At 41.7% G+C, this 27424-nt stretch overlaps 1 protein-coding gene across 3 annotated transcripts in view; it reads right to left on the bottom strand.

Annotated features, from left to right (window-relative positions):
* The window catches only part of sphkap (SPHK1 interactor, AKAP domain containing), a 77573-nt gene that overhangs the window by 34418 nt on the left and 15731 nt on the right, over positions 1-27424 (bottom strand). For all 3 annotated transcript variants that reach the window (XM_053678067.1, XM_017465714.3, XM_053678066.1), the window contains 2 exons: positions 25521-25625; positions 729-788 (listed from right to left, as the gene is read on the bottom strand). In XM_053678067.1, coding sequence (XP_053534042.1) covers positions 729-788; positions 25521-25625 — 165 coding nt within the window. The remainder of the gene's footprint in view (positions 1-728; positions 789-25520; positions 25626-27424) is intronic.

Below are 27424 nucleotides of genomic sequence, written 5' to 3'. Positions count from 1 at the left end.
TTTTTTTAACACATATTTGTGTGGATATACAATACACTGATTGTGTTGAAAGCAGAGGTGAACCTAGATTATGTGAGGGCCCTAGGCAAAATAATTGCTTGGGGCTCTTCTGACAGATTTTTGTTATTAAGTCTTCATGTTACCCGGAGATAACGTTGTGACCCTTTACTTCCATGGACGCATGTTTCGAAGACTTGTTTTCTTTATTGAAAACGATCATAAGAGTGTTGAAAAAAGAATAAAGAATGGGGCTACCCTACAAGTGCTGAACACGGTCTTGAAGCTGTATCCCTTTCACATTTTTCAGATTCATTTTCAGGAATTAATGCTTGCGCAACTCAAGTTTGAATGGGTGGCGCAGAAGCATAAACAAGTCCTCAAACCAGGTGGTGCTCCACAGAGGGCCCCCTTTAAGGGGGTTGCTGAGATGTTGCTGTGTATTATTTTAAGATTAAAATTTCGGATAATTAAAATGATCAGCCCTCGGGGGACATCTCATTATACAGGGCCCCAGGCAATTGCCTGCCTTGCCTGTCCTGTAGATACACCTCTGGTTGAAAGCAACACGTGATGTGTTATTTTTAACATATCTGTTTTAAGAGTGCACCATATGCTGTCGTTTTGCATTTACACTGTGATCAGGGCCATGGAATTTGTTGTACTTTTGGTTAATCACTTAAGTGTTTAAGTGGTGTTTTTTTAAGTTACTTAAAAAACACACCACCCACCTTGAGGCAGATGTTGTCGTGGTGGTCAGACGCACTCATGTCCAAGCTCACAAAACAGATCTGCAAATAGAGAAAGACACATACTTTCACACATTTTTTTTTTATTTGAGTAACAGAAAGAGACAAGAGAAAATTGGGAGAGATACTCAGTAGGTGTAAGAGTGAAAGATAAAGACATGAAAGGAGAAAGGAGAGAGATACAAAAACAGAACTGAAAAGAAATAAAAGGAGGAAAATTATAAAATACTGTTAAGGCTTTCTCTTTAGATGCCATAATGAAAGTTCCCATGAACAGCTATCAAATGCAAATTCAACACTTGGAATGAACTCCAGACCTTTTATCACCTTAATTTGTCATGAAATAATGAGGAAACAGGCCACACCTGGCCTTAAAACTGCTTATCAGACAATTGTCCAATTACTTTTGAGCCTGTGGAAATGGCTGTAATTCCTAATTGGTTAATGCAGTATTTTTATTAGAACCCTTGAATTAAAGCTGAAAGTCTATACTTCAATCACACTGCTTCATTTCAAATCCATTGTTGTGGTGTACAGAGGCCAAATTCTGAAAATTGTGTCAGTGTCCAAATACTTATGGACCTGACTGTGTATGAAGAAAATGGTACAGATAAATAGAGATATAAAAGAAAAAGAAGAAAGTGTGAATCTGAAGATGAGGGTCAAGAGAGCTGAGATGCTGAGAGAAGGGAAGAGAGAAACACAGAGAGAGAGGCAGATGGAAGGAGAGTGAATGTGAGAATGTGATAACCAAAAGGAAAAAAGAGAGAGATTATTTTTTTTAAAAAAAGGCAGAACAAGAAATTGAAAGAAAGAAGTTAAAGAGAGAAACTGATATATGGATTGAGAGAGATGGAGGGGGAGAGATTGTTGCATGTTCTTGCCAAGGACATTCTCATTAAAACCCCATTTTCCATTTGAGTGGAAATGGCTGAGTATGCATGTGTGTGTGTGCGCATGCGTGTGTGTGTGTGTAGAAGGTCTAAAAATGACCTCCATCGGGACACTGTCATATGGCTAATGTCCAGAGGAGAGGTGACTGAAGGTGAGTGAGAGAAGGACACACCCAAGGAAAGAAGGAAAGAGGCAAGGATGAAGGGCAGAAGGGAGGGAAGGGGAGCAGGAAGAGCCATTTTGCGTGTGTGTGTGTGTGTGTGTGTCTTCATAGTTCACTAGGTACTCATTGAGGCAATAAATTCACATCTGTGCTCCCGGATACAGCACAATAACCAATCATATCCTCTCATCACAACCTTTACCTAATCAGGTTACTCCATACCAATCAGAACAGGATCTGCCAACGTATAATCAAGCCATTTTCATTCTGGTCAACCAACCAATCAAGTTTCCATCTGCATATTTTGAATAAATGATGTTATTCTTGTCTCTCAATTGTTTATGTCCAAAACTGCATTCTGCTTTAGTAAATAGTATGTTAAAAAACAGAACAGTCATGGTGTTGCACTATTTTAAAATTTGAGATTCATTGTGGCTGCTAAAAGCTTAGCTAGCTAAAGCCCACTGAAAAATATGTTAAAAGAGTTTGGCCTTCCCATCTGATGTGTGTCAAAATGAGCTGGAACATAAGACTAAGACACAATACCAAAAGTGAAACTAATTAGTGGCCATTGAGAACACGATGGGATAAATACATAGAAAAAGGAATTTATCGGAATAAAACAAGACAAAAAAATAATATTAATGAATGCACACTGAATGCAGAAGTGTTCTGGGATTTATGACCTTGGACCTATGACTTCTGGTGCGTCTCAACCAGCTCCCTAGTTCAGTAGTCAGGGCACTGATCAGGGAGGTGGCCATTTTAAATAAGGACTGTCTCAATCACAAAATCCTTACAGTGCACTAGAAAGTTTGCTCCCTAAAAAATGCACCACAAAACCCAGGGAGCATTGATGCTCACTATGTTCCCTTACTGGAAATGACATCACATTTTCTGAAGCCTCACAGCACGAAAATAAAAATGGGGGACGAACTCTCAACCAAATTTGTCTACAAATGTAAGTAGTGATGTTGTAGCTCTTAAATGATTACTTACATTAGCAATTTTTAACTTTATTTGACATTCTATATACAGTTTATTTTAGTCTAATTACTTAAGTGTTTAATGATTTCAACAAACATATCCACTAGTTGTGTACGATCAGGATGTCGCTGGAAATTGAATCATCGGTGTCTCAATGTGTAGTGAGCCAGGATCCTTAGTGGTGCCTCAACTCATGTACACCATATACTGATTCATGACCCAGGGAGCTGATTGAGATGCACCCTTCTTGATTTTTAAGTTTGAGGTCAAAATGAGGTCTTTGGTTGCTTCTGTTACTCTGAGGATGGGATGTTGAATGACAGTGCAATTTTGGCTTTACATTAACACTCTCTCTCTCTCTCTCTCTCTCTCTCTCTCTCTCTCTCTCTCTCTCTCTCTCTCTCTCTCTATCTCTCATACATACATTAGCATTCAGCATAAAACACTGCTAATATATTCACAATTGATAATGAAAAGCAAATATTTCATTAAAGTATAAAACAGGAGATCAAGTGGGGGTGGAAAAAAAAGAAAATGGAAATTATATCAAATTAATAGTCAAAAAAAAATCAACACTGTTCATAGATCAGTAGACTGTACGAGGAGCTAATACACAGTTTTAAAAGAAACATTTTTATTGAGGAATTGAATCCTTTCTTCTTTCTTCATTTTCAGTGTTTTCATTTACATTGTTGGGCAATGGAGTAGAAAATATACTCTCTCCTTCCTCATTAATAACAATACACCAATGATACTTATATAAAAACGTGCATTTATAGTCAGAATGGGTGCTCCTTTGTCAAGACTAGGATCACTGTTTCAATGTTTAGTGAGACTAGGGAGTGCTGAGCTATAAAAAATTTAAAACAACAACAACAAAAAACAACAACAACAAAACAAAACAAAAAAAACCCTGGCAACAGTAACTTAACTTTAGGTAATTTCAAGTAAAACGTATTTGAAATGGATAAATATTACACAAATAAAACAAGTAAGTCAAATCTATATTGCTCCTTTGTTTGTTTGTTTGTTTTTTTGTTTCTGTCTTTTAATTTTGCTTATTTGCTACATGCAACAGTGCTTAAATAAATTAGCTAAATCAACGCTATGGCTAAATTACAAATGGTAACTAAATGACTAAACTGTAAATATAGCTCACTTTCCATTCTGGACACATTTTCGCTTTATCATATTTATCTAAAATAACAGTTACACTGAGCAAAACCGCAGCAACTTCATGCTCCTCTTCTGGTCAGCATGTGTTGATTTGCATTTGCTCAAGTGTCCAGATCAGGTCAAGTAAACATTACTTGTTTTTATTCTTGTATTCTGTACACCTAAACACAGCTGGGGTATAAATGTTTACATACACCTAGGCGAAAGACATGCAAACTGTCATGTATCAAGGAAGGAGCTCTGGACTTCATTTCCCGGCAGCCACTGCCCCATACTACATCAATGTCACATGACCACCCACACCTGTATCACGTTTCTATTAACGAGCACTCCTATATATAACCACTGTTTGCACTGCTTCCTTATCTTACGTTAGTCTTTATATGCCTTGTCTCTGTAGCTGGGTTTTTTTGTTTATTAAATCTTTAAAATTCTGCACCTGTATCTGTGTGCAACTTTGTATCGTGACACAAACTCAACTAGCAATTCCACACATTCAGGTTACTACATATTTTCAGGGTTAGTCAATTAAGGTACAGTATCTAATTATCATAAGAGGTCATTTCAAAACAATATCTAAGACATACTTATTTCAAGTTTTATTTACTAAATCAGATTTTTGGTGGGTCCATAAGTACATCCACTTATTATCATTCAATGGCATTTCCTTTTAATTGCTTAACTTGACTCAAACACTCAGGCTAGCCTTCCCTACGCTTCTCACAATACTTTGAAAAATTTTTGCTCATTCCTCCTGACAGAACTGACATAACTCAGGTTTCTGGGCCTCCTTGCTCTGACATGCTTTTTCAGATCAATTCAGAAATGTTCTATGGGATTCAGGTCAGGGCTTTGTGATGGGCACTCATTCACTTTGTTGCCTTTAAGCCATTTTGTTACAACTTTGGAGGAATGCTTAGGATCATGGTCCTAACTCTTTTTCCTCCATACAGAGGACTGATAATTATAGCAAGAAAATTAAATATCTGTTTCAACCGATCAGGGAAAACTCCTCCAACATGCTGGTGATCACCTGCAAACTGACTTTTTAATACTGGTCTTGAAGTAGGGGTTTCTTCCTTGCATGACAGCTTTTCAGGCCATAATGATAAATTCTATTAATGGTGGATGTACATACTTTGGTACGTGATGCATCCAACTCCTTCACCAGTACCTTTGTTGATGTCTTGGGGTTCAGTTAACTTCTCTGGGAGTTAATTTGTGCCTCTTTCCTGAATGGTCCCTATATATATATATATATATATATATATATATATATATATATATATATATATATATATATGCATACAGTTTTTTTGTGGTACATTCAGTAGTTTGGAAATTGTTCCTAAGGACTAATGTGACTTTGTGGAGGTGCACTTTTTTTCCTGAGGTCTTGGTTGAGTTATTTGGATTTTCCCATGGTATTAAGGGCAAAAAGGCACTGTCTCTAAAGTCAAGCGCTTAAATACAGCCACTGGTGCGCACCTAATTAAGACAACTGACCAATCAGAAGCTTCTAAAAGTAATTTAATAAATTTCTGGAATCTTCAGGAACGTGAAAGTGGTTTTATTAAAATGAAATATGTGGAGTTGAAAAACTGAGTCTGAATGTCTTTAGACTAGGTTTATGTAAACTTTTGACCTCAACTGACCTTGGCCATGAAGTCCAAGGAATTGTCTGTAGACCTCCGAGACAGGATTGTATCGAGGCACAGATCTGGGGAAGGGTACAGAAACATTTCTGCAGCATTGAAGGTCCCAATGAGCAAAGTGGCCTCCATCATCCATAAATCGAAGAATTTTGGAACCACCAGGACTCTTCCTAGAGCTGGCTGCCCGGCCAAACTGAATGATCGGGGAGAAGGGCCTTGGTCAGAGAGGTGACCAAAAACCCGATGGTCACTCTGACAGAGCTCCAGCGTGTCTCTGTGGAGACAGGAAAACCTTCCAGAAGAACAACCATCTCTGCAGCACTCCACCAATCAGGCCTGTATGGTAGATTGGCCAGAAGGAAGCCAGTCCTCAGTAAAAGGCACATGACAGCCCACCTGGAGTTTGCCAAAAGGCACCTGAAGGACTCTCAGACCAAGACAAAGATTGAACTCTTTGGCCTGAATGCAAGCGTCATGTCTGGAGGAAACCAGGCACCATTCATCACCTGGCCAATAACATACCATGAAGCATGGTGGTGGCAGCATCGTGCTGTGGGGATGTTTTTCAGTGGCAGGAACTGGGAGACTAGTCAGGATCGAGGGAAAGATGAATGCAGCAATGTACAGAGACATCCTTGATGAAAACCTGCTCCAGAGCGCTCTGGACCTCAGACTGGGGCGAAGGTTCATCTTCCAACAGGACAACCCTAAGCACACAGCCAAGATAGCAAAGGAGTGGCTACAGGACAACTCTGTGAATGTCCTTGAGTGGCCCAGCCAGAGCCCAGACTTGAACCCGATTGAACATCTCTGGAGAGATCTGAAAATGGCTGTGCACCGACGCTCCCCATCCAACCTGATGGAGCTTGAGAGGTCCTGCAAGAAGAATTGGAGAAACTGCCCAAAAATAGGTGTGCCAAGCTTGTAGTATCATGCTCAAAAAGACTTGAGGCTGTAATTGTTGCCAAAGGTGCTTCAACAAAGTATTGAGCAAAGGCTGTGGATACTTATGTACATGTGCTTTTTTGTTTTTTTAAATTTTGAATAAATTTGCAAAGATTTCAAACAAACTTCTTTCATGTTGTCATTATGGGGTATTGTTTGTAGAATTTTGAGGAAAATAATTAATTTAATCCATTTTGGAATAAGGCTGTAACATAAAATGTGGAAAAAGTGAAGCGCTGTGAATACCTTCCGGATGCACTGTAGGCTCCAGATCCACTGTCACCCTGACTAGGATAAAGTGTTAATGAATGAAAAGATGAATGAAGTGAATGATTACTGTTCATTCAAGCTAGTGAGATGCCATCAAAGCTTGGAAGTGTTTTTTGTTTGAAACGAAAATATGAAAAACATTCACCTGGGTGCAAGGCGGGAACAAACCCTGGATGGTTGTCCATCCCAGGACACCATGCACACACATTCACACCTAGGGGCAATTTTCACATAGCCAATTCATCTCTGGCATATGGGCATATGGGGAGAACAAGCAAAACCCCACACAGACAATAAGCTGAGTTCAGGATGGAACTGAGGACCCTGGAGCTGTAAGGTGTCAACGATACCTGCAGTGCCACCAGTTAGTGAGTCAGGAGAGAAAAATACTCTAAAATCTAGTGAGTTGCTGTGAGTCACCCTGAAAGTCTTGAACAGTAACTGACAATCAGATGCTACTTCATCATGTCTTAATCTTAGGCAGAAAGAAGGTGCAGCTGCTATTATAGTTTTGAGAATCCTCTGAATACTGTTTGCACCCCAAATGTTAGTAAATGTAAATGAGTAAATATGTAAATGTTTTATAAATGAAGCTAAACCCTTATCTGTCTATCCAGTTGTGCTGTTTCAATCTGGGTGTACTGAATTGGCAACAAAGGGCCAAAACTGTCTCACCCTCTGTCTCTCCCACTGGTCCTTTAGGGATTATGCAAGGTGTGGTTGGCTAAAACTAGATGAAACTGTGATAGCCTGAAGACGAGAGGAGAGTTACAGAGGAGAGCTACTATACTAAAACCATCAGCCTCATAAGTCACCACTTACTTAAAAAATCTCTCTCTCTCTCTCTCTCTCTCTCTCTCTCTCTCTCCTCCACCTGATTAGGACACAGCTGAGCAGTACTAATGAGAAAACTCCGGCACTCCAAATACCAATCACATTAACTGCGCATTTACGTCAAGTTTATGTATTATCCCTACTAAAGTTCAGATTAGTAAAGACAGACAGACAGAGAGGGGGACCGAGAGGAAGAGAGTGAGGGGGCTTCAGGGATAGACAAAGAGACACAGAGAGAGAGAAATATGTAATATCTAAAATGACATGTCATTTTCTATTCTAAATTGTATATGATGTAAAAGAGGTCTGTTTTAACTCAGAAAGAGAAAAAGATGGGGAGATAGACTTTTCTCAGAGTTGCTGTTTAAACATACAGGGGAAAAGGAGATAGATGGAAGGAAATATCAAGAAGAGAATGAGACTTATTTCAAAAGGGAGAGAGTCAAATGAGGGATAGATTTAACAAAATGCATGTGAAATAAAAATTTTAATAATTAAAGCATCACTGAAAATAACACCATGACAGATCTGGATAAGACTGGTGAGAGAGTTTGGTGAGAGAGCATTCAGAATTCTGTACATTGGTAGCACAGCATATCCTCACCTACCACCATCAGAGAGACAGTAAGTGACAAACACCCCAATACCCCCCCCCCCCCCCAAAAGCACACAATTTCACATAATCAACAAAATTCGCTGGTGTATTGAACAATGTATTATTATTATTATTATTATTATTGTTGTTGTTGTTGTTGTTTTGTTGTTGTTGTTGTCATTGTTGTTAATCAATTTCTTGTAAATATATTCTTATAGATTTCAAGAATTTTCTATCTCTCCTACTACTTTTTCTTGCTACTATTATTATTACTACTGTACACACAACAGCCATAACATTAAAAACCACCTGCCTAATTGTGTAGGTCCCTCTTGTGCCACCAAAAGAGCTCTGAGCCTTCGTGGCATGGACTCCACAAGACCTTGGAATATGTGCTGTGTTATCTGGCAGCAAGACATTAGCAGCAGATCCTTTAAGTCCTGTAAGTTGTGAGGTGTGGCCCCATGGATCGGACTTGTTTGTCCAGCACATCCCACAGATGTTTGATTGGATTGAGATCTGGGGAATTTGGAGGCCAAGTCAACATCTTGAACTCTTTGTCATGTACCTCAAATCATTCCTGAACAGTTTTTGCAGTGTGACAGGGCGCACTGTCCTGCTGAAAGAAGTCACTGCCATTAAGGAATACCGAAGGGGTGTACTTGGTCGGCAACTATGTTTAGGTAGGCGGTATGTCTAAGTAACATCCACATGAAAGCCAAAGGTTTACCAGCAGAACACTGCCCAGAACATTTTCTACTTCCCATAGTGCATCCTGATGCCATCTCTTCCCCAGGTAAGCGACACGCATGCACCTGGTCATCCACATGATGTAAAAGAAAACGCCACCAGACCAGGATACCTTCTTCCATTCCTCCATGATCCAGTTCTGATGCTCATGTGACCATTGTAGGCACTTTCGGTTGCTGCAATGCACTGTGTGTTAACTTTTTCAGCAATTTCTGTTACAGTAGTTCTTCTGTGGGATTGAACCAGATGGGCTAGCCTTTGCTCCCCACTCGCATCAATGAGGTGCCCATGACCCTGTTGCCGGTAACTTTTGGTTGGTACTAACCACTGTATACCGGGAACACCCCATAAGACCTGCTGTTTTGGAGATGCTCTGACCCAGTCGTCTAGCCATCACAATTTGGCCCTTGTCAAAGTCGCTCAGATCCTTACGCTTGCCCATTTTTCCTGCTTTCAACACATCAACTTTGAGAACTGACTGTTCAATTGCTGCCTAATATGTCCCACCCCTTGACAGGTGCCACCCTATATATATCACCTGCCAGTGGGTTTAATGGCCAAACATTTGTGGACACTTGACCATCACAGCTCTACTGGTAATGACTCTGGATGGTTTTGACTTTGAACATTGTTCTAATAAGCCCTGCATATTAATCCGTATTCTGTCTCCCTGAGCCTGGAACAACACATCCTAAAGTGTATTATTCCTTTTATATGACAGAAATTTGAAGAAGTTTTTTATTCTTCGTCAATTCCCACCCTCTAGCCAGCTCTCTCCTGTCTTATGACAACTACCAATCCAGAAGGGTGAGGGCTATCACATGATTCCTCGTAAACTGGTGTCAAGTCATCTAACCGCATCTTTTGGAACTGCTATGAGAAAGACTATGCCACACCTCCCACCTAGAGGCAACAGCTCATTTTGCTCTCTTAGACTCCTGACCACGGATGGCTGTGGCATCGATTTCATTGTGTGAAATCCCTTCATCCTCAAGACTTTCCTGTCTATGAACTTAAACTTACAGCTTTAATCCAGACTGTTAGTGCTAACACTGGAGACTCCTTCCAAAAATGCTAAATAGTTGATTTAGAATGCTGCAGTGCGCCTTGTCTTCAACCAGTCCAAGAGAACCCATGTCACACCCCTCTTCATCTCCCTCCACTGGCTTCCTGTAGTTCAAGGCCTTGATGCTCACCTACAAGACCTTGTCAGGAACAGCACCCTCCTACCTCAACTCTCTCCTGAAGGCCTACGTTCCCTCTCGCAATCTGCGATCGATTAGCGACCGACGTTTAGCAGTTCCAACTCAGCGTGGCGCAAGGTCCCTTTCCAGAACCTTCACACTAACTGTTCCTCAGTGGTGGAATGCACTTCCAATCTCAATCCGGACCACAGAATCTCTCACCATCTTCAAAAAACAGCTAAAGACCCACCTCTTCTATGAACACCTAACCAACTCATAATTAAAAAAAAAAAACAAAAAAAAATTCACTTACACCTCTACTCTGCACTTTGCTTCTTTTGGAATTCAATTAATAGATCTTGTATGGTAGCACTTATTGTATTGTTCTCTGCTTGATATCGTTTTGCTTGTATCTTTCTCAGTTGTAAGTCGTTTGGATAAAAGCGTCTGCTAAGTGAATAAATATAAATGTAAATGTAATGTAAATAAATGTCCCTTCACAGAAAACATCACCATATCAACAATTACAATTACACTTAAAAAAAAAAAAAAAAAAATTATGTGGAGCGTCCACCATTAAAAGCCACTGTGTAAACTGTTACTATAGAAACAATGATATGGTAGAATGAGCATATTAATATAAACCTGTGATTTGCCTTGCAGCTGGCACTACCATCAGATCCATACTGTTAAAGAAATTTTATAAACTTTGTGACTCTATCTCAATCGAGAATTCAACGGCGCACTGGTATACAATTCTATATTAGTGGGTTAGTCTGTTTAGTATAATGCTGTATTAGTGGATTAGCATATTTACTGCTAAATCAGTGGATTAACCTGATTATTATAATAGTACTGGGCTATAGCGTTTGAGGAACGAAAGAAAAAACAGACTCATAATTAAAATGCAATCATGCTTAACTGTTTTGGAACAGAATGCTCATTCGAAACCGCTGTTACCAATTAATAACATTATCTTTCATTCACACAATAAAATTCCAAAGCCTATTCCAGAGTCTAATAGCTTTCCAACCCAACTAGTTTATTATATTAGGTCTACATATGACTTCTTTTATAGGGTCCAAATTAAAGGCTGTTTATTTTTGTTGTTGTTTTAGGGTTTTTTGTTTGTTTTAACCTGTTTAAAAACCCCTACATGCCTTTTTTCAGGTTACTTCTTCCTTGTAAGTACTATAATATAATGTAAGTTCTATCATATGTCAGAGTATAAAGTTGATCCTAAACCTTCATTGACAGTAGTTAGTTGAAAACTAGTGTGGCGTTGAATTTCGGTCGCACCACAGGCATTTAAAATACATTGTATTTTACTAGTAGCATGTGACTGGGCAGTGATAGCTCAGTGGTTAAGACATTGGGCAGAAGGTTGTGTGTTTAAATCCCAGCACTGCTAAGCTGCCATTGTTGGGCCATTGAGCAAGGCCCTTAACATTCATCTGCTCAGATAATGAGATAAATGTAAGTTCCTCTGGATAACGGCGTCTGCCAAATGCTGTAAATGATTGTAGATCAAAACTTTGTTGCACAGAGTGACATATTTTACCACCAACTTTGCTTTTCAATAAAGTGGTGACTTAAATTATCGATCTCTTTTATTTGTATTTTATGCACTTGTTCTGATTGGGCTTTCCTGCAACCATGTAAACCAAAGTAACAAAGCAGCTGCAACTTAATCTGAATTTGAATACACTGAACAACAGAAATAAGCATGAAGTTACATTAACGGTAAAATGTTTAAAATATTTTGTCATGTGACAGTAAGCTCAATTTCACCTATGGAATTTTGTGGTAGGCGAGGAAAGAGTGCATTACTCTGCCTGATAAATAACTCAAATGTATCATTAACATATGATCCCGCATTTTTGAATATTCTGATAAAACAGTGAATTTCAACAAGTTTGCCATGTTCTGTGATTATGGACCAAAAATACTTCCTACTTAAAGAAATCATTATACTCTTAACAAAACAGAAAAGAAAGCAAATATCTCTCTCTCCCTCTCTCTCTCTCTCTCTCTCTCTCTCTGTAAAGTTGGCACTATGTAACAGGCAGCTGGTGTGTGTGGGTTTAAAATCACAGTGTGGAGTCTTTGTGTTAGAAGAGCATGCTGGGTGTGAGAGCTGCAGAAAAGTAACAGCATCACGAAACCTAAGAGACCCGACTACGGCCTTATAGAATTATTGTAATCCAAACCAGAACCAAAGAGAACCCTGACAGTGGTTCCTTTCCTCCTTTTATATTCGGTTTAGATCTAATAAATGGAAAAATAACATAATAGTGTACAGTGAAATACACAAGTAAGGAAACCTTGAAGACCACATGTGAATGATTTGTAACATAAAAGTATAAAAAAAGATAAACACACAAAAAATAAATATCTAACTGTAAATACGTACATACTTGCAACACCCCACCCACCCACCCAAACCCACATATACACACACCCCACACACTTTAGTTTGCTATCGTTCAAGGTTGCCACAGCGGATCACCTGGCTGCATATTTAGATTCTGGCACAAGTTTCTTATGCCGGATGCCGTTCCTGACATAACACTCCCTATTTTCTAGGCTTGAGAGTGCACTGGCTCGTGTGACCCTTCAGTGGCTGGGGTTGGTTCCCTGACCATTAATCTGTGCATGCTAGCCACTAGTCCACACCATACGTACAGGCATACATTAATTATTTAATAAAGATGGCACTAATCCAAAACCCAGAACTAATATCAGGCTGATGCCAGCAAAAAATGGGGGGTGGGAAAAATGGGGAAAAACAATGAATGATGAATGACCTAATACTGTAACAAATTGAAATTAGATTTGAATATTTTTTTTGTATTGTATTTAATTTTGATTTTTTTGGAACTGGAAATGTTTACATACAAGGAGACTTGATTGTATTTTTTTAGGATTAATTTTTATTATATTTATATCTTATTCTTTATTATATTTGTGATGTAAGTGATTTTGTGTAAGATAACTGATTTTTTAAAAATGCTGTTTTCTGCACTTCTTGACAGTATAGTCTACAAACAAAAGTGCAGCAATCCATGCAAATAATATAATTTGAATTTACAGGATTTTCATGAATACCAAATTTGTTTTGTAAACGTTCAAAAGTTCATATGAATGACTTAAGGATGAATCCATTTGCATCCAGCTTGATAAATGAGGCCCATCGAGAGTACATGATCTGGAATGGTTTTCCACTCCTCTGTTTAAACAAGTACCACTACATTCTCCTAACATACTGTAAGTGCCAAAAAAAAAGTTCACAATGTATAGAGTATACAAAGCTATAATTCTGAGCGAACATATTTTTTATTAACAAGCTTTAAGAGGGGTCAAAATGTGCGAGTTCTGGAGGGGAAGGGAAGAGGGGGTTAATTTGTTCAGCATAACTGTGTATTTGAATGTACCTAAAATGAGATGAAAATTGAGAAGCATCATCCAACTAGGATGGATGATCAAAATAATTGGTTGAAAGAGGAATGGAAAGTAGACGATTGCTCCCAAACCTTAACTGAGGTTCTCACCACCATGTTAGGGGTATGTTAGCAGTTTGGATAATTAAGGGGGAATGTAAGAGGTTCTAGACAATAAACACGAAGCAAACCAAAAAGTTAAGATTAGCATAGGTTCCCAGATCGTCACCGTCAGGGAGAGAGGAAGTAGAGACCACTTGATTCAGATCTGTCTGTTTCAACTCCCTCAAAATTTCTCCCTGAGCATCCTTGCATTGTTATTGCCATCAACACATATTTTAGCTCCGCATGTCTATTCTTTTGCAAACTGCATCCAGCCATGACTGAAATATGCTGAGATGAAGGACACTGTCTGTGCCTTCAGACTCCTGTGGAGAGGTAGAAAGCAACACTGCTGATGGGGTTTTGCTGCTACTATAATGAACCCACTCAGTTTTCTACTTTGAAAACACCACTGGCAAAATTCAGCAAAAAATATCACACTCCAAAAAATCCTACAGAAAGAATGTTAAAGAACTTTATCTCAGAAACCTCAGAAGAAATAATGAGATTTACAGGAATGTAACAGATCCCCAAATCTAATGATCCACTGAATTTGCTAATACAGTTTTTCTCATTTGGATACACTCTGTAACTGAATGAGTACACCAAATAATTGATTCTTTATGCTAAAGATAAACACATTCTCATTGATTCAACATAGTTTGCAGATCTTTTGCATTCATTTGCAAAATGCTATATACACTTCTCAACACACTATGTACTTCTCATTGGGAACACGCTTGTCTCATTTTCCTAAACACTGAAGTCACCAATCAGAACTCAGGGTACTAATGGGTGAAACCAAATCTCACTTCAAAACCTCTGGGTTATGCATGTAACCTTGTTCACTGAGAAGGGAATGAGATGTTGCGTGAGCTTAACACTGTGGGAGTGCCTTCGCTCGCAACCAGTATCTGAAGTCTATGTAAAATCACGCCAATTTATAGGCTTGCCATGGTCAGTTGATGCACATCGCATGACTATAAACGGCGCCTGTAAACCACGTCATCAGCTTCTCTTTGTCTGAAGCAAAGACGCAATTCACAAGCATACCCCAATATGACAAAGCTATGCAATGTCTCATTCCCTTCTCAGGGAACAGGGTTACATGCGTAAGCCAGATGTTCGCTTTAAAAGGGAACTCAACGTTGCGGGAGCTTAACACTGTGGGAACAATTATACCCATTCCGTCATACTGAGGATATGGTCTATCCAAAAAAGGTCTGTGCTTGAGGGTCACTGCAAGACCCTCGAGCCCGGGGTGGAATCCATGTCCAACTGTAATACTGAATTAATGTGTGCGGCGTAGACCACCCCGCCACAGCACACACATCCTATAAGAGTACCCCTTTAGATAAAGTCTTCGAGAAGGTGACCCCCCCTAGTAAAATAAGCCCTTATGCCCAGAGGTGTAGCAAGACCACACACTTTTTAAGCAATAGAGATTGCTTCCACTATCCAATTAGAGATGCGTTGCTTTGACACAGCATCACCTCTACTATCATTGCCAAAGCCGACCAGCAACTTCACTGACTTACACCATTGGCCGGAGTGTCGGACATAAGTACAAAGAGCCCTAACTGGACAAAGTAGGTGCAATTTTTCTTGTTCTGGTGTAAGGAACGGAGGAGGGCAGAAAGCCTGCAACATTACTGGCTGTGCAGCAGATGCAGGTATTTTAGGAATATAATCCAGCCTAGGATATAGGAAGGCCTTGGCTAATACAGGGGCAAAGTCAAGAAACGAAGGGGCAACAGAGAGAGCTTGCAGATCTCCTACTCGCTTGAGATATGTCAGGGCCAGCAAAAGAGCTACCTTTAGAGTCAGAAGCTTCTCTGAGGCTGACTCTAAGGGCTCAAATGGAGCACCTGACAGACCTTCCAGGACCACAGAAAGGTCCCAGGAAGGTATGTGTGGTCTGAAAATGGGCCTCAGCTGTCTGACACCATGCATAAACTTCGATGTTAGAGGATGTTGCACCACAGATGCTCCATCAATAGGGGCGTGGCTGGCCAAAATGGCAGCCATGTAAACCCTAATTGTAGAAGGAGCCAACCCTTCTGAGAAACATTCCTGTAAGAACTCCAGGACTATAGTTATTACACAGTTTACTGGGTCTAACTGACGTTTCTCAAACCACGAAACTTTGCCACTTGAAGGCATACAATTTTCTCGTGGATGGTGCTATAGCATTTAACATGGTCTCTACAACCTCGATTGAGAGACTGGAATCTATGAGCTTCTGTTTCCATAAGACAGTGATAGAAGAGGGAATATATCTTACAAAAGTGAGTACACCCCTCACATTTTTGTAAATATTTGATAATAACTTTTCATGTGACAACACAGAAGAAATGACACTTTGCTATAATGTAAAGTAGTGAGTGTCCAGCTTGTGTAACAGTGTAAATTTGCTGACCCCTCAAAATAACTCAACACACAGCCATTAATGTCTAAATGGCTCCGGGTACTCCGGTTTCCTCCCAGTTCAAAGACATGCATGGTAGGCTGATTGGCATGTCAAAGTGTCCGTGGTGTATGAATGGGTGTGTGAATGTGTATGTGATTGTGCCCTATGATGGATTGGCACCCTGTCTAGGGTGTACCCCGCCTTGTGCCCGATGCTCCCTGGGATAGGCTCCAGGTTCCCCATGACCCTGAAGAAAAGGATAAGCGGTATAGAAGATGGATGGATGGATGGATAGAGAGAGAGGAAATTGAAAAGTTTGTTCACACAGACAACAGACATGCAGCTTCGCTGAAGACAAAGAAGCTGCTTACGGGGTTTACAGGTGGCATTTATTGTCACTCGACATGCGGAATGCCATGTCACCTGATCACAGCAAGCCTATAAAGTGCCGTGATTTTACACAGACTTCAGATATCAGTCGTGCATGAAGGCTCTCCCTCAGCGTGAAGCTCACACAACGTTCAGTATAATTATCCACTCAGATTTCTTAACTGCCTGGGGCATATAAACTCTCCCCCTGGCACACTGGTTCAGGAAAAAAAAAAAAAAAAAAACTGAGCAAGAAAGACCACAGAAAGGAAGAGGAAGATGAAGAGGATGGGAAAGACAAATAAATATTTCCAGTGACACTCAAACAATTCGGGTTGATAGTATTATCAATCATGGAATGAGCATGAGGGAAGCTGGGCAGTGAGTGCAAACGCATTTGTGTTGTCACACTACCCACAGACCACCTATGTTGTTATAAGGGACAATGTCAGTTTCCACCGTGCACATGGCATACAAAAAAGGTTCACCACACATCCAGTTGATATTCCTTCCACCATATTCCCCCTTCCTCAACCCAAATGAGGAATTTTTTCAGTGTGGCGGTGGAAGGTATATGAACTGAACCCATATCAACAAGTGAGTTTTCTCGAGGCAATGCATGGAGCCATGGAGTGGTATCACTGCAGAGTCATTTCAAGGGTGGGGCCGTCACTCTAAGACAGGGGTGTCCAATCCTATACGGAAAGGGCCGGTGTGGGTGTAGATTTTCATTCCAACTAAGCAGAAGCTACACCTGAGTCTGTTGAAAGCCAAGCTCAACTGATTGAACAGGTGGAATTAGGTGTGGCTCCTGCTTGATTGGAATAAAAAACCTGCACCCACACCGGCCCTTTGCGGATAAGATTAGACACCCCTGCTCTAGGCTCTTCTTCCCCTGCTGTTTGGCCAGGCAGAACATTAGTTGTGATGTAGATGAGGTTTTGTGGCCAAAATTTCTTTTCTTTTTTTTTTAATCATTTTTGTTTTTCTGTATGTAAACTTTACACAGTACCAACACTACATTGTCGCTGTGTGTAAATTTACACATGAGAACAAAGTATTTTAAACATTGAGTTAGTCAAATTTGTACAGATTACTGCACTTTTATATATGGATTATGCTGCCACGTTTAAAATGTTTACTTTTATTACATTTACAGCATTTACCAGATGCCCTAATATGGAGCAACGTATACTGAAGAATTGCTTCATAGTCTCTATCGAATAACACATCCTCATGCTAGTTCACAAATAAGATTACCATCAATAAAATCTTGTAAAAATTAATTAAAGAATATGAAAAAAATGCTCCAACACAAACCCATAAACTAAGACAAATTAAACTATTAATTTAATTAGAATAAAAGAAATGCCTCCATATAAACAGAGGATGGGTGGGTCTGTCTGCACACAGCTAACAAATGCCACAACTGATGGACCATTTAGTGCACGTCAGGATAAAAGCTGGCTAAGATCCTGGTTCTGTTTGCCAAGCCATCTTATATGCATCATCGCTGGGCAACACTTCCAGCATGTTGGCCAAGACACTTAAAACAATTTTAAAATAGCAGTTTCCCTCTGTGACATGCCTGTGTGACATGTGCATGATCACCTGTAAAAACATCTTTTCAGGTGCGGTTACACTGCTAAATTAGATTTTTTTTTCTGCCATAGAAGTGAGTCAAAATAACTTCTGCCTTTTTGTGTTTTATTCACCACAATAGTCATTTAATCTTTCCAGTCCTCTGTGCACTTTAATGAAGTATTGTGGGTGTCCTTAAATGCCATTGACCTGTCGGGAATGCGCTTTTCACTGACCAACATACAAGTGCAAGCACGAAGGAAAACGTCGGGGTTACGCATGTAGCCCTGTTCCCTGAGAAGGGAACAAGACGTTGCATTTAGCATAACAGTATGGGACGCCTTGCGCACGTGACCAGTATCTGAAGCTTGTGTAAAATCATGCTTCTACTTATAGGCCTGTCATGATCAGGTGACGTGGCAATTAAGTGCGCCGCATGATATATATATATGGCACCTGTGAACCACGCCGCCAGCCTCTATTATCTGAAGCGAAGACGTAATTCACAGGCCTGCCCTGGTATGACAGTGCTATGCAACGTCTCGTTCCCTTCTCAGGGAACAGGGTTACATGCGTAACCACGACGTTCCCTTTCAAAGGGAACTTCGACGTTGCATTAGCATAACAGTATGGGAATGGGAATACCCACTCTGTCATACCAAGGGTACGGCCTGTTCAAAAATACCCAAGCCCGAGGGTCACTGCAAGACACTCGAGCCCGGGGTGGAATGAATATCCAGGCTGTAATTACGAATGAATGTGTGTGGTGTAGACCACCCTGCAGCAGCACACACATCCTGCAAGGATACCCCTTTGGACAAAGCCTTCGAGGAGGCGACCGCCCTAGTAGAATGAGCTCTTATGCCCAGAGGTGCGGCGAGACCGCACACCTCGTAAGCCATAGAGATTGCTTCCACTATCCAATTCGAGATGCGCTGCTTTGACACAGCATCACCTTTATTGTTGCTGCCAAAGCAGACCAGCAGCTGCTCCAACTTACGCCACTGGCCGGAGCAGTGGACGTAAGTACAGAGAGCCCTTACTGGACACAGCAGGTGCATCCTCTCTTGTTCCGGTGTGAGGAATGGAGGAGGGCAGAAAGCCTGCAACACCACAGGGTGGGCAGCAGATGTAGGCACTTTAGGAATATAATCCGGCCTAGTATACAGGAAGGCCTTGGCTAATCCAGGGGCAAAGTCAAGAAACGAAGGGGCAACAGAGAGAGCTTGTAGATCTCCCACTCGATTGAGAGGTGTCAGGGCCAGCAGAAGAGCTACCTTTAGAGTCAGAAGCTTCTCAAAGGCTGACTCTAAGGGTTCAAATGGGGCCCCTAACAGACCTTCCAAGACACAGAAAGGTCCCAGGAAGGTGTGCACCGCCTGCAGATGGGCCTCAGCCATCTGACACCACGCATGAACCTTGAAGTTAGAGGATGTTGCTCCACAGAGGCTCCATCAACAGGGGCATGGCTGGCTGAAATGGCGGCCACGTAAACCCTGATTGTAGAAGGAGCCCACCTTGCTGAGGAACGCTCTTGTAAGAACTCCAGGACTGTAGCTATCGTGCAGTTCACTGGGTCTAGCTGACGTTCCTCACACCACAAGACAAAAAGCTGCCACTTGAGACCATACAATTTCCTTGTGGATGGTGCTCTAGCATTTAACATGGTCTCTACAATCTCAGTTGTGAGACCAGAATCTATGAGATGGTGCCCCTCAGGGGCCAGACCCACAGTTTCCATAGTTCTGGCCGAGGGTGATAAATCAGCCCTCCGGCTTGAGACAGTAGATCCACTCTAAGGGTTCAAATGGGGCACCTGACAGACCTTCCAGGACCACAGAAGGTCCCAGGAAGTTATGCGTGCCCTGCAGATGGGCCTCAGCCATCTGACACCATGCATGAACCCCGAAGTTAGAGGATGTTGCCCCACAGAGGCTCCATCAACAGGGGCATGGCTGGCCAAAACGGCGGCCAAGTAAACCCTGATTTTAGAAGGAGCCCACCTTGCTGAGAAACGCTATTGTAAGAACTCCAGGACTGTAGCTATTGTGCAGTTCACTGGGTCTACAGTGGATCCCTGCAGATGGGAATCTCCCAAGGAGTGCCATTTCGCAGGGATATTATCTCTCAGAACCATATTCGAGCTGGCCAATAATGTGCTACTAGCAGCAGACATAGACTGTCTTGGCGAACTCTCGCTAGAACTTGTGAGAGCAGAGCGATGGGGGGAACAGCGTACAGATGTGACCTCGGCCACATGTGCACCATGGCGTCCAGCCCTAATTGTGCGGGGGGAGTGAGGGCGAACCACAGCGGGCCATGTGTTGTCTCCTCGGAGGCGAACACATGCCATCCCTCTTGGCCAAACCTCGCCGTATGGACTCCACCACTTGTGGATTGAGCCACCCTGCTTCAGATGAGGGCCACACCAGAGACCGTCAGCTAGACAGCTGTCTAAGACTGCGCTCCAGCCCGTGAGGGAGGTGTCTCTCATTACCGTCTTGTGCTAAGGAGACACCCCTAGAGTGTGACCCAAGGCTAGAAACCAGGGACACTCAAATTCTCATAGCACGTAGGCATCGCCGCGTGACACTGATTATTCTCAGAGGTTTCGTCCTTGGACGAAACCCCCAACTTCTTAGCCACCACTGAACGGTCTCCTGTGCAATAGGCCCATAAACGCCATTAGTCTCCCAAGATACAGCTTTATCTTGCTCAGTGTTGATAGGATTGACCCTACGCATGTTGGGGATAGACACGCCCTCATCGTAGTAGAATCCTTATAGCCCCTAGAAAAGTTGTCCACTGCACTGGGAAAGCATATTTTTCTGAGATTCAACCTGAGCCCCAAGCTCTTCATGTGGGTGAGAACAACGTCTCGATGTTGAACCGCCAGTTCCCTGGATCATGCTAGAATTAACTAGTCGTCCAGGTAGTTTGGTACACAGATGCCCTGGAGTCACAATGGAACCAGAGTGACATCCATGCACTTTGTGAAGGTGCGAGGGGATAAAGCTAGCTATATTTCTATGTGGAAATATGCACCTTTTAGATCTATCGCCACAAACCAGTCCTCGAACTTAATCTGTGGCACGATAAGTTTGAGCATCAGCATCTTGAACCTGTATGTCCGAAGAGTACGGTTCAGATGACACAGATTTAAAATTGGCCGCATACTCCCATCCTTTTTGTGGACCAGAAAATAATGGCTGTAAAAACCTCCCACCCTTAGGGAACGGGGTACATGTTCTATGGCCCCATTGTCCAAAAGGGAACTTACTTCCTGCGCTAACGTCGGGCTCTGGTCTGTGCTGACTACTGTGGTGAGCACACCTCTGAACCAGGGGGGGTCGAGCTATAAACTGGACCCGGTAACCCTTTTCTACGGTAGACAGAACCCATGGAGACACATTTGGCAGTAGTTTCCACGCTGCCCGATGGTCTTTTAGTGACGTTAACTATTCTACATTCCATTGGAGGGAAAGCATCAGATTTTTGTTGCCCTGTGACAACTTGCTGACCAGAGAACACTGAAAACTTGGGGACCGCCTTGGCTAGGGGAGGCCCTACAGTAGCACTGGGGGCTACCTGCCCTAACAACTTCATGTCCCCTGATACGTCCCTCCACGGCCCCTCAGGACCGCTCTTCTTTGCCTGCTTGGCCTTTATGACTGTTCTCAGATCAGGCCTGGTAGCAGACCGCGACTGTGGCCACCCGGTTCCCCTGGCTGTCTGCGGGAGTTGGCGGGCTGCCATACTCGCCTTCTTGTCTCCCTTGCACTAGTGCTGGCCCGGGCTCCACTCGTGGATGGCCGGGTGAGCTCAAGACAACAGGGAGGGAACTGGCTTTTTTGAATGCCGCGATATGTCAAGCTCACTCAGCAGGTCCGCTTGGTAGGCCTGCAACACTGTCATTGTCTGCAGTGGCCCACAAACAAGACTACTACTGCATATTCTTGCCCACCCATGCCTCAGCGGCCTTATACGGTGGTCTGCGATGCAAAGCCGACCCCCCTAATTACCTGCCGTCAAGGGAGAGAGGTAGCTTGCAAGCGCCTCCTCCACCTTCAGCATAGCTAAATAGCCATGCCGTTCATTCCCCACAATGGCTGAATAATCCAACATCGTGAAGTCATAAATATGGCTTATGCATGGTTTTCCCCCAGAAGCCTGATATTTTGTCATGCACTTTGGGAAGAAAGGGGAGTTTCTGCAGTGTGAGGGATTTACTTTCACTGGGGAGAAAAAGGCTCAACCAGCCTTAGTAATCACTTCAAACAGCTCTTTATATGCTGCTCTCAGTTTTTAGCACATCCATCTGGCTCCTCGGAGTCAGAGAGGAATTATTACTATTATTTTTGTGTGTGTTTTTCTCCACTTTTTTCCCCCCTCTTTTTGGCTTTCCACAGCGGAAGAAGGAGTCGCGACGTGAGCTCCAAAATCCAGCAGAGAGCCGAACCCGGAAGACAGAGCAAGAGATGGAGCACTGCTCGTCTCCAGCTCCTCTTCCGGATCCATAAGAGATCCCCCGAACCTGAGACAGCTAGCTGCCTCGGCAGCGGCCAGCCCAGATCCGCGAGGCTCTGAAACCCAACTCGCTTCCGCTTCACGAGCCGAGCTGCTTAACGTAGGCATTACCATGCGCAGCCTCTCGAGGCTGACATCACATGCTACACTCCTAAACACTTCACCCAGAAAGTGTGCACTATTCCCGTGATGAAACGGGAGCAAGCCGTAACACACTTCCTGAATTCTTTCTCACTCATTACTTACTTCCCTCTCTTTTCTTTTCCTCTAAAAAAGGGATAGAAAAGTTTAAGATTTTGAGAAAATATAGAGTAGAAATGAAGCGTTTTTGTCACACAAACAACAGACATGCAGTCTCGCTGAAGATAATAAGGCTGGCGGCGTGATTCACAGGTGCCATATATATATATATATATATATATATATATATATATATATATATATATATATATATATATATATATATATATATATATCATGCGACGCGCTTAATTGCCATGTCACCTGATCATGGCAGGCCTATAAGTAGAGGCATGATTTTACACAAGCTTCAGATACCAGTCACGCGTGCAAGGGCGCCCCCATACTGTTATGCTAAATGCAACGTCGAAGTTCCCTTTGAAAGGGAACAGCGTTTCCGAAACTTCTGTAAATCTGGTGGAAAATTTTATTTGGCTTGGCTGACGTATACAGTGCCCTCCACTAATATTGGCACCCTTGGTAAATATGAGCAAAGAAGGCTGTGAAAAATTGTCTTTATTATTTAACCTTTTGATCTTTTGTAAAAACAATTCACAAAAATACTCTGCTCTCATGGATATCACACAATTCCAAACACAACACAAAACATATATATCTTTCTTAAATATAGGTGTGCAACAATTATTGGCACCCTTTTAGTCAATACTTTTTGCTACCTCCCTTTGCCAAGATAACAGCTGAGTCTTCTCCTATAATGCCTGATGAGGTTAGAGAATATATGGCAAGGGATTTGAGACCATTCCGCCGTACAGAATCTCTCCAGATCCTTCAAATTTTGAGGTCCAAGCTGCTGGACTCTCTTCTTCAGTACACCCTACAAGTTTTCTATGGGTTTCAAGTCAGTGGACTTGGGTGGCCATGACAGGACCGTGATTTTGTAGTTAGTAAACCATTTTTGTATTGATTTTGTTGTATGTTTTGGATCATCCAACCATGGCCCATTTTAAGCTTTCTTAAGCGGCAATCAGGTTTTCATTTAATATCTGTTGATAATTGATAGAGTCCATGATGCCATGTATCCTAACAAAATGTCCAGGTCCTCTGGCAGAAAAACAGCCCCAAAACATTAAAGAGCCACCACCATATTTCACCGTGGGCATGAAGTACTTTTCCATTTGGCTACCTCTCTGTGTGCGCCAAAACCTCCTCTGGGGTTTATTGCCAAAAAACTCTATTTTGGTTTCACCTGACCATAGAACCCAATCCCATTTGAAGCTCCAGTAGTGTCTGGCAAACTGAAGATGCTTGAGTTTGTTTTTGGATGAGAGTAGAGGCTTTTTTCTTGAAACCTTTCCAAACAACTTGTAGTGAAGTAGTTGACTATTTTTTGGCCACTCGAACAATCCTGTTCACAGTGCGTTGACACAATATAGACACACTTCCAATTCCAGGTTGATTCATAACATTTCCAGATGACTGGAACTTATTATTTCCCTGATGGGCATTTTCAGTGCTTTTGCTATTTTCTTCTAGCCGCTTCCCATTTTGTGAAGCTCAACAACCTTTTGCCGCACATCACAGCTATATTCCTTGGTGTTACCCATTGTTATGAATGACAAAGGCTGCGTCCAAAATTGCGTACTGTGACAGTAAGTACTGCATTCGATGCAGTACCTACTGCACCACTGTTGAAACAGTACGTACTAATCAGTATGTGTGTAGGATGACTACAATCCCAGACATTCTACATTCGCCATGTTGGCACTGTTATGTGACCTTCGATGTCATCATAAACACAAATCATAAAGGGACCACCAGATTAAAGGAGCCGCAATAATGGCAAAAACGCACATCAGGAAAGTTAACTGAATTAGTATTTTAATGTGGGTAGTGTTAACAGGCTCAGGTAAATTCATTGCCCGGCTAAGCATGGTAGAGATCACAAAGGTTTCAAATGCTTGTCTTGTTTAAACCTTCAGAAAGTTAACAATTCATTCGGGTATTGTTAAACAAATCCCGTTTAACAAGGTTTAATACTTAAAAAGAGCCTTCTATGTCTTCCATGATTTTTTTTTTCTTCTGAGCTTGTCTGCACCAGTCCCGTTGCATAATGGGATTTTTGATTCACGTAGTGTCCATCAATTGTATACTGCAAAATCTTGTCTGAAGCAGTACGCCATCTGGGCATCTCGGACATACTACCCCTCTGGCGTAATGCTTTTCACCTACCACTGTGTAGTAGGTAGTACGCGATTTCTAACACAGCTGATTGGAATTTGGCCTATGTTTTATCTCAAATTTATACCCCTGTGAAACAGGAAGTCATGGTTGAAGAATTTCCTGTTCCTAGTCACCCAGGTGTGCTAAAAAAAATTTGAATATCAATGGGAATATACTTCAAATATATTTTTCTCATAGGAATTCATGGGGGTGCCAGTAATTGTGGCATACCTATATTTAACAAAGATATATATTTTTTTCATAAACCTGTGTTGTGTTTGCAATTGTTTGATATCAATGAGAGGAAAGTATTTTTGTGAATTTTTTTTAACAAAAGAATTGTAAAAACAATTTTACACAGCCTTCTTCGCTCATATTTACCAAGGGTGGCAATATTAGTGGAGGGCACTGTATACGTCGATGCATATGATACATATATAGATGTGGGTGTGTGTGTGTGATGTAACTCACAGTACAGCCTCCATCATGTTGGTCCTCAAGGAAACTGACTCTGCTGAGTGCCTTGTCATTCTTTAGCCAATAATCGCATGTGTCTAACACGCTGTTGCACAGAACCTGACAGACACAGAAATTACAGTTAATTTTCACCTTATAGCAAATATAATGAACATAAACTGATCAGCCATAACATTAAAACCACTGACCTATGACGTGAATAAAACTGATTATCTTGTTACAATATTACCTGTCAAGGGGTGGGATATATTAGGCAGCAAGTGAACAGTCGGTTCTCAAAGTTGATGTGTTAGAAGCAGGAAAAATGGGCAAGCGTAAGGATCTGACTGACTTTGACAAGGGCCAAATTGTGATGACTAGATGACTGGGTCAGATCATCTCCAAAACAGCAGGTCTTGAAGGGTGTTCCCGGTATGCAGTGGTTGGTACCTACTAGGTATGTCACGAGAACCGATACTTCAGTACCAAGTCGGTACCAACATTCTTAAAACGTGACAGTACTTGTTTTTCTGCAGTAGCATAGGTATCATTGGTAATGAAGGTACCGAGGTTGCAATTCTTCCGGAACTGAAGGGGGCAGCAAATACACGTAAGTGTTTCAGTCGGCCCACGAGTGGAAAAGAAGAAGAAGAATGCCTACAAGCACACGGGAAAAACTACAGAAGATGGCGCCAAGTTTAGCTCCGCCGCGACTCATTGAGGGGAAAGGTGGTAAGAGTCAAATATGGAAATACTTCGCATTCGTGGTGAATGACAACAAATATATAATTGATGCTTTGAAGCCGGTGTGCAAAGGATGCTATCGTTCATTTCAAACAAAGCGAGGAAACACCTGGAATTTGTCGAAGCACCTGACAGATGGGTCCTATATTATGTTTGTTTGAGGCAGCTGGCATTGTTGCCGTGAAACCAACTAATGTTATGCTCCATGTAATGTTTGCAATAGCCAGTTATTCGTTAATGACACTAACACATTGCAATGTTACAAACTACCTCCTAATGGGCCACCATGCATCGCCATTCAGCCCGTGTCCTGTCAGATAAATGTAGCCTAATGTCACTAATAATTATTCAAATGTTAATGGTGTTAATAAATCTTATTGGTCTATAAGGGGTGTGTGTGTGTGTGTGTGTGTGTGTGTGTGTGTGTGTGTGTGTGTGTGCACGCGTGCACACACTTAGCGCTTGCAGCCTCCACTGTTTTATTAGTCATTGTCAGAGAGTGTTTGATAACTAAAATACCCCCCCCCCCCCCTCTCTCTCTCTTTATGCCAGTATTAGCCAGAGGAGGATGTCCACCAGGAGTTTTTAATTTTATTGAAAATTATTATTATTTATTTAATTTTTTTTTTTTATCACACCGTGGTATCGACTTTGGTATCGAGAATCGTGTACTTTTGGTGGTATTGGTACTGACTACTAGATTTTTGGTATCTACCAAAAGTGGTCCAAGGAAGGACAACCGGTCAACCGGTCAACTTACAGGACTTAAAGGATCTGCTGCTAATGTCTTGGTGATAGATACTACAGCAGACCTTCAGAGGTCTTGTGGAGTCCATGCCTCGACGGGTCAGAGCTGTTTTGGTGGCACAAGGGGAACCTACACAATATTAGGCAGGTGGTTTAATGTTATGGCTGTATAATATTAATATATAGAATACCTTTCAGATATACAACATTACAAACATACATAAACAGTTGCTTTTACATACATACAAGAAGTACATCAGACACACAATCAGGCACGCACCCACACACACACGTATACATGAAACGTATTTGGAGATTAATTGCAAGAAATTAATCTCTATAAGCCATGCTCAACACATACACAAGATATCTCCTAATTATGCAAAAAAAAAACTCTGTGTGTGTGCGCTCATGACCTTTAAAGTTGA

The sequence above is a fragment of the Ictalurus punctatus genome, chromosome 4 (assembly GCF_001660625.3).
Source record: "Ictalurus punctatus breed USDA103 chromosome 4, Coco_2.0, whole genome shotgun sequence".
Lineage (NCBI taxonomy): Eukaryota > Metazoa > Chordata > Actinopteri > Siluriformes > Ictaluridae > Ictalurus > Ictalurus punctatus.
The sequence above is the reverse complement of the archived record's forward strand: the minus strand, read 5'-3'. Positions and strand labels throughout refer to the sequence as shown.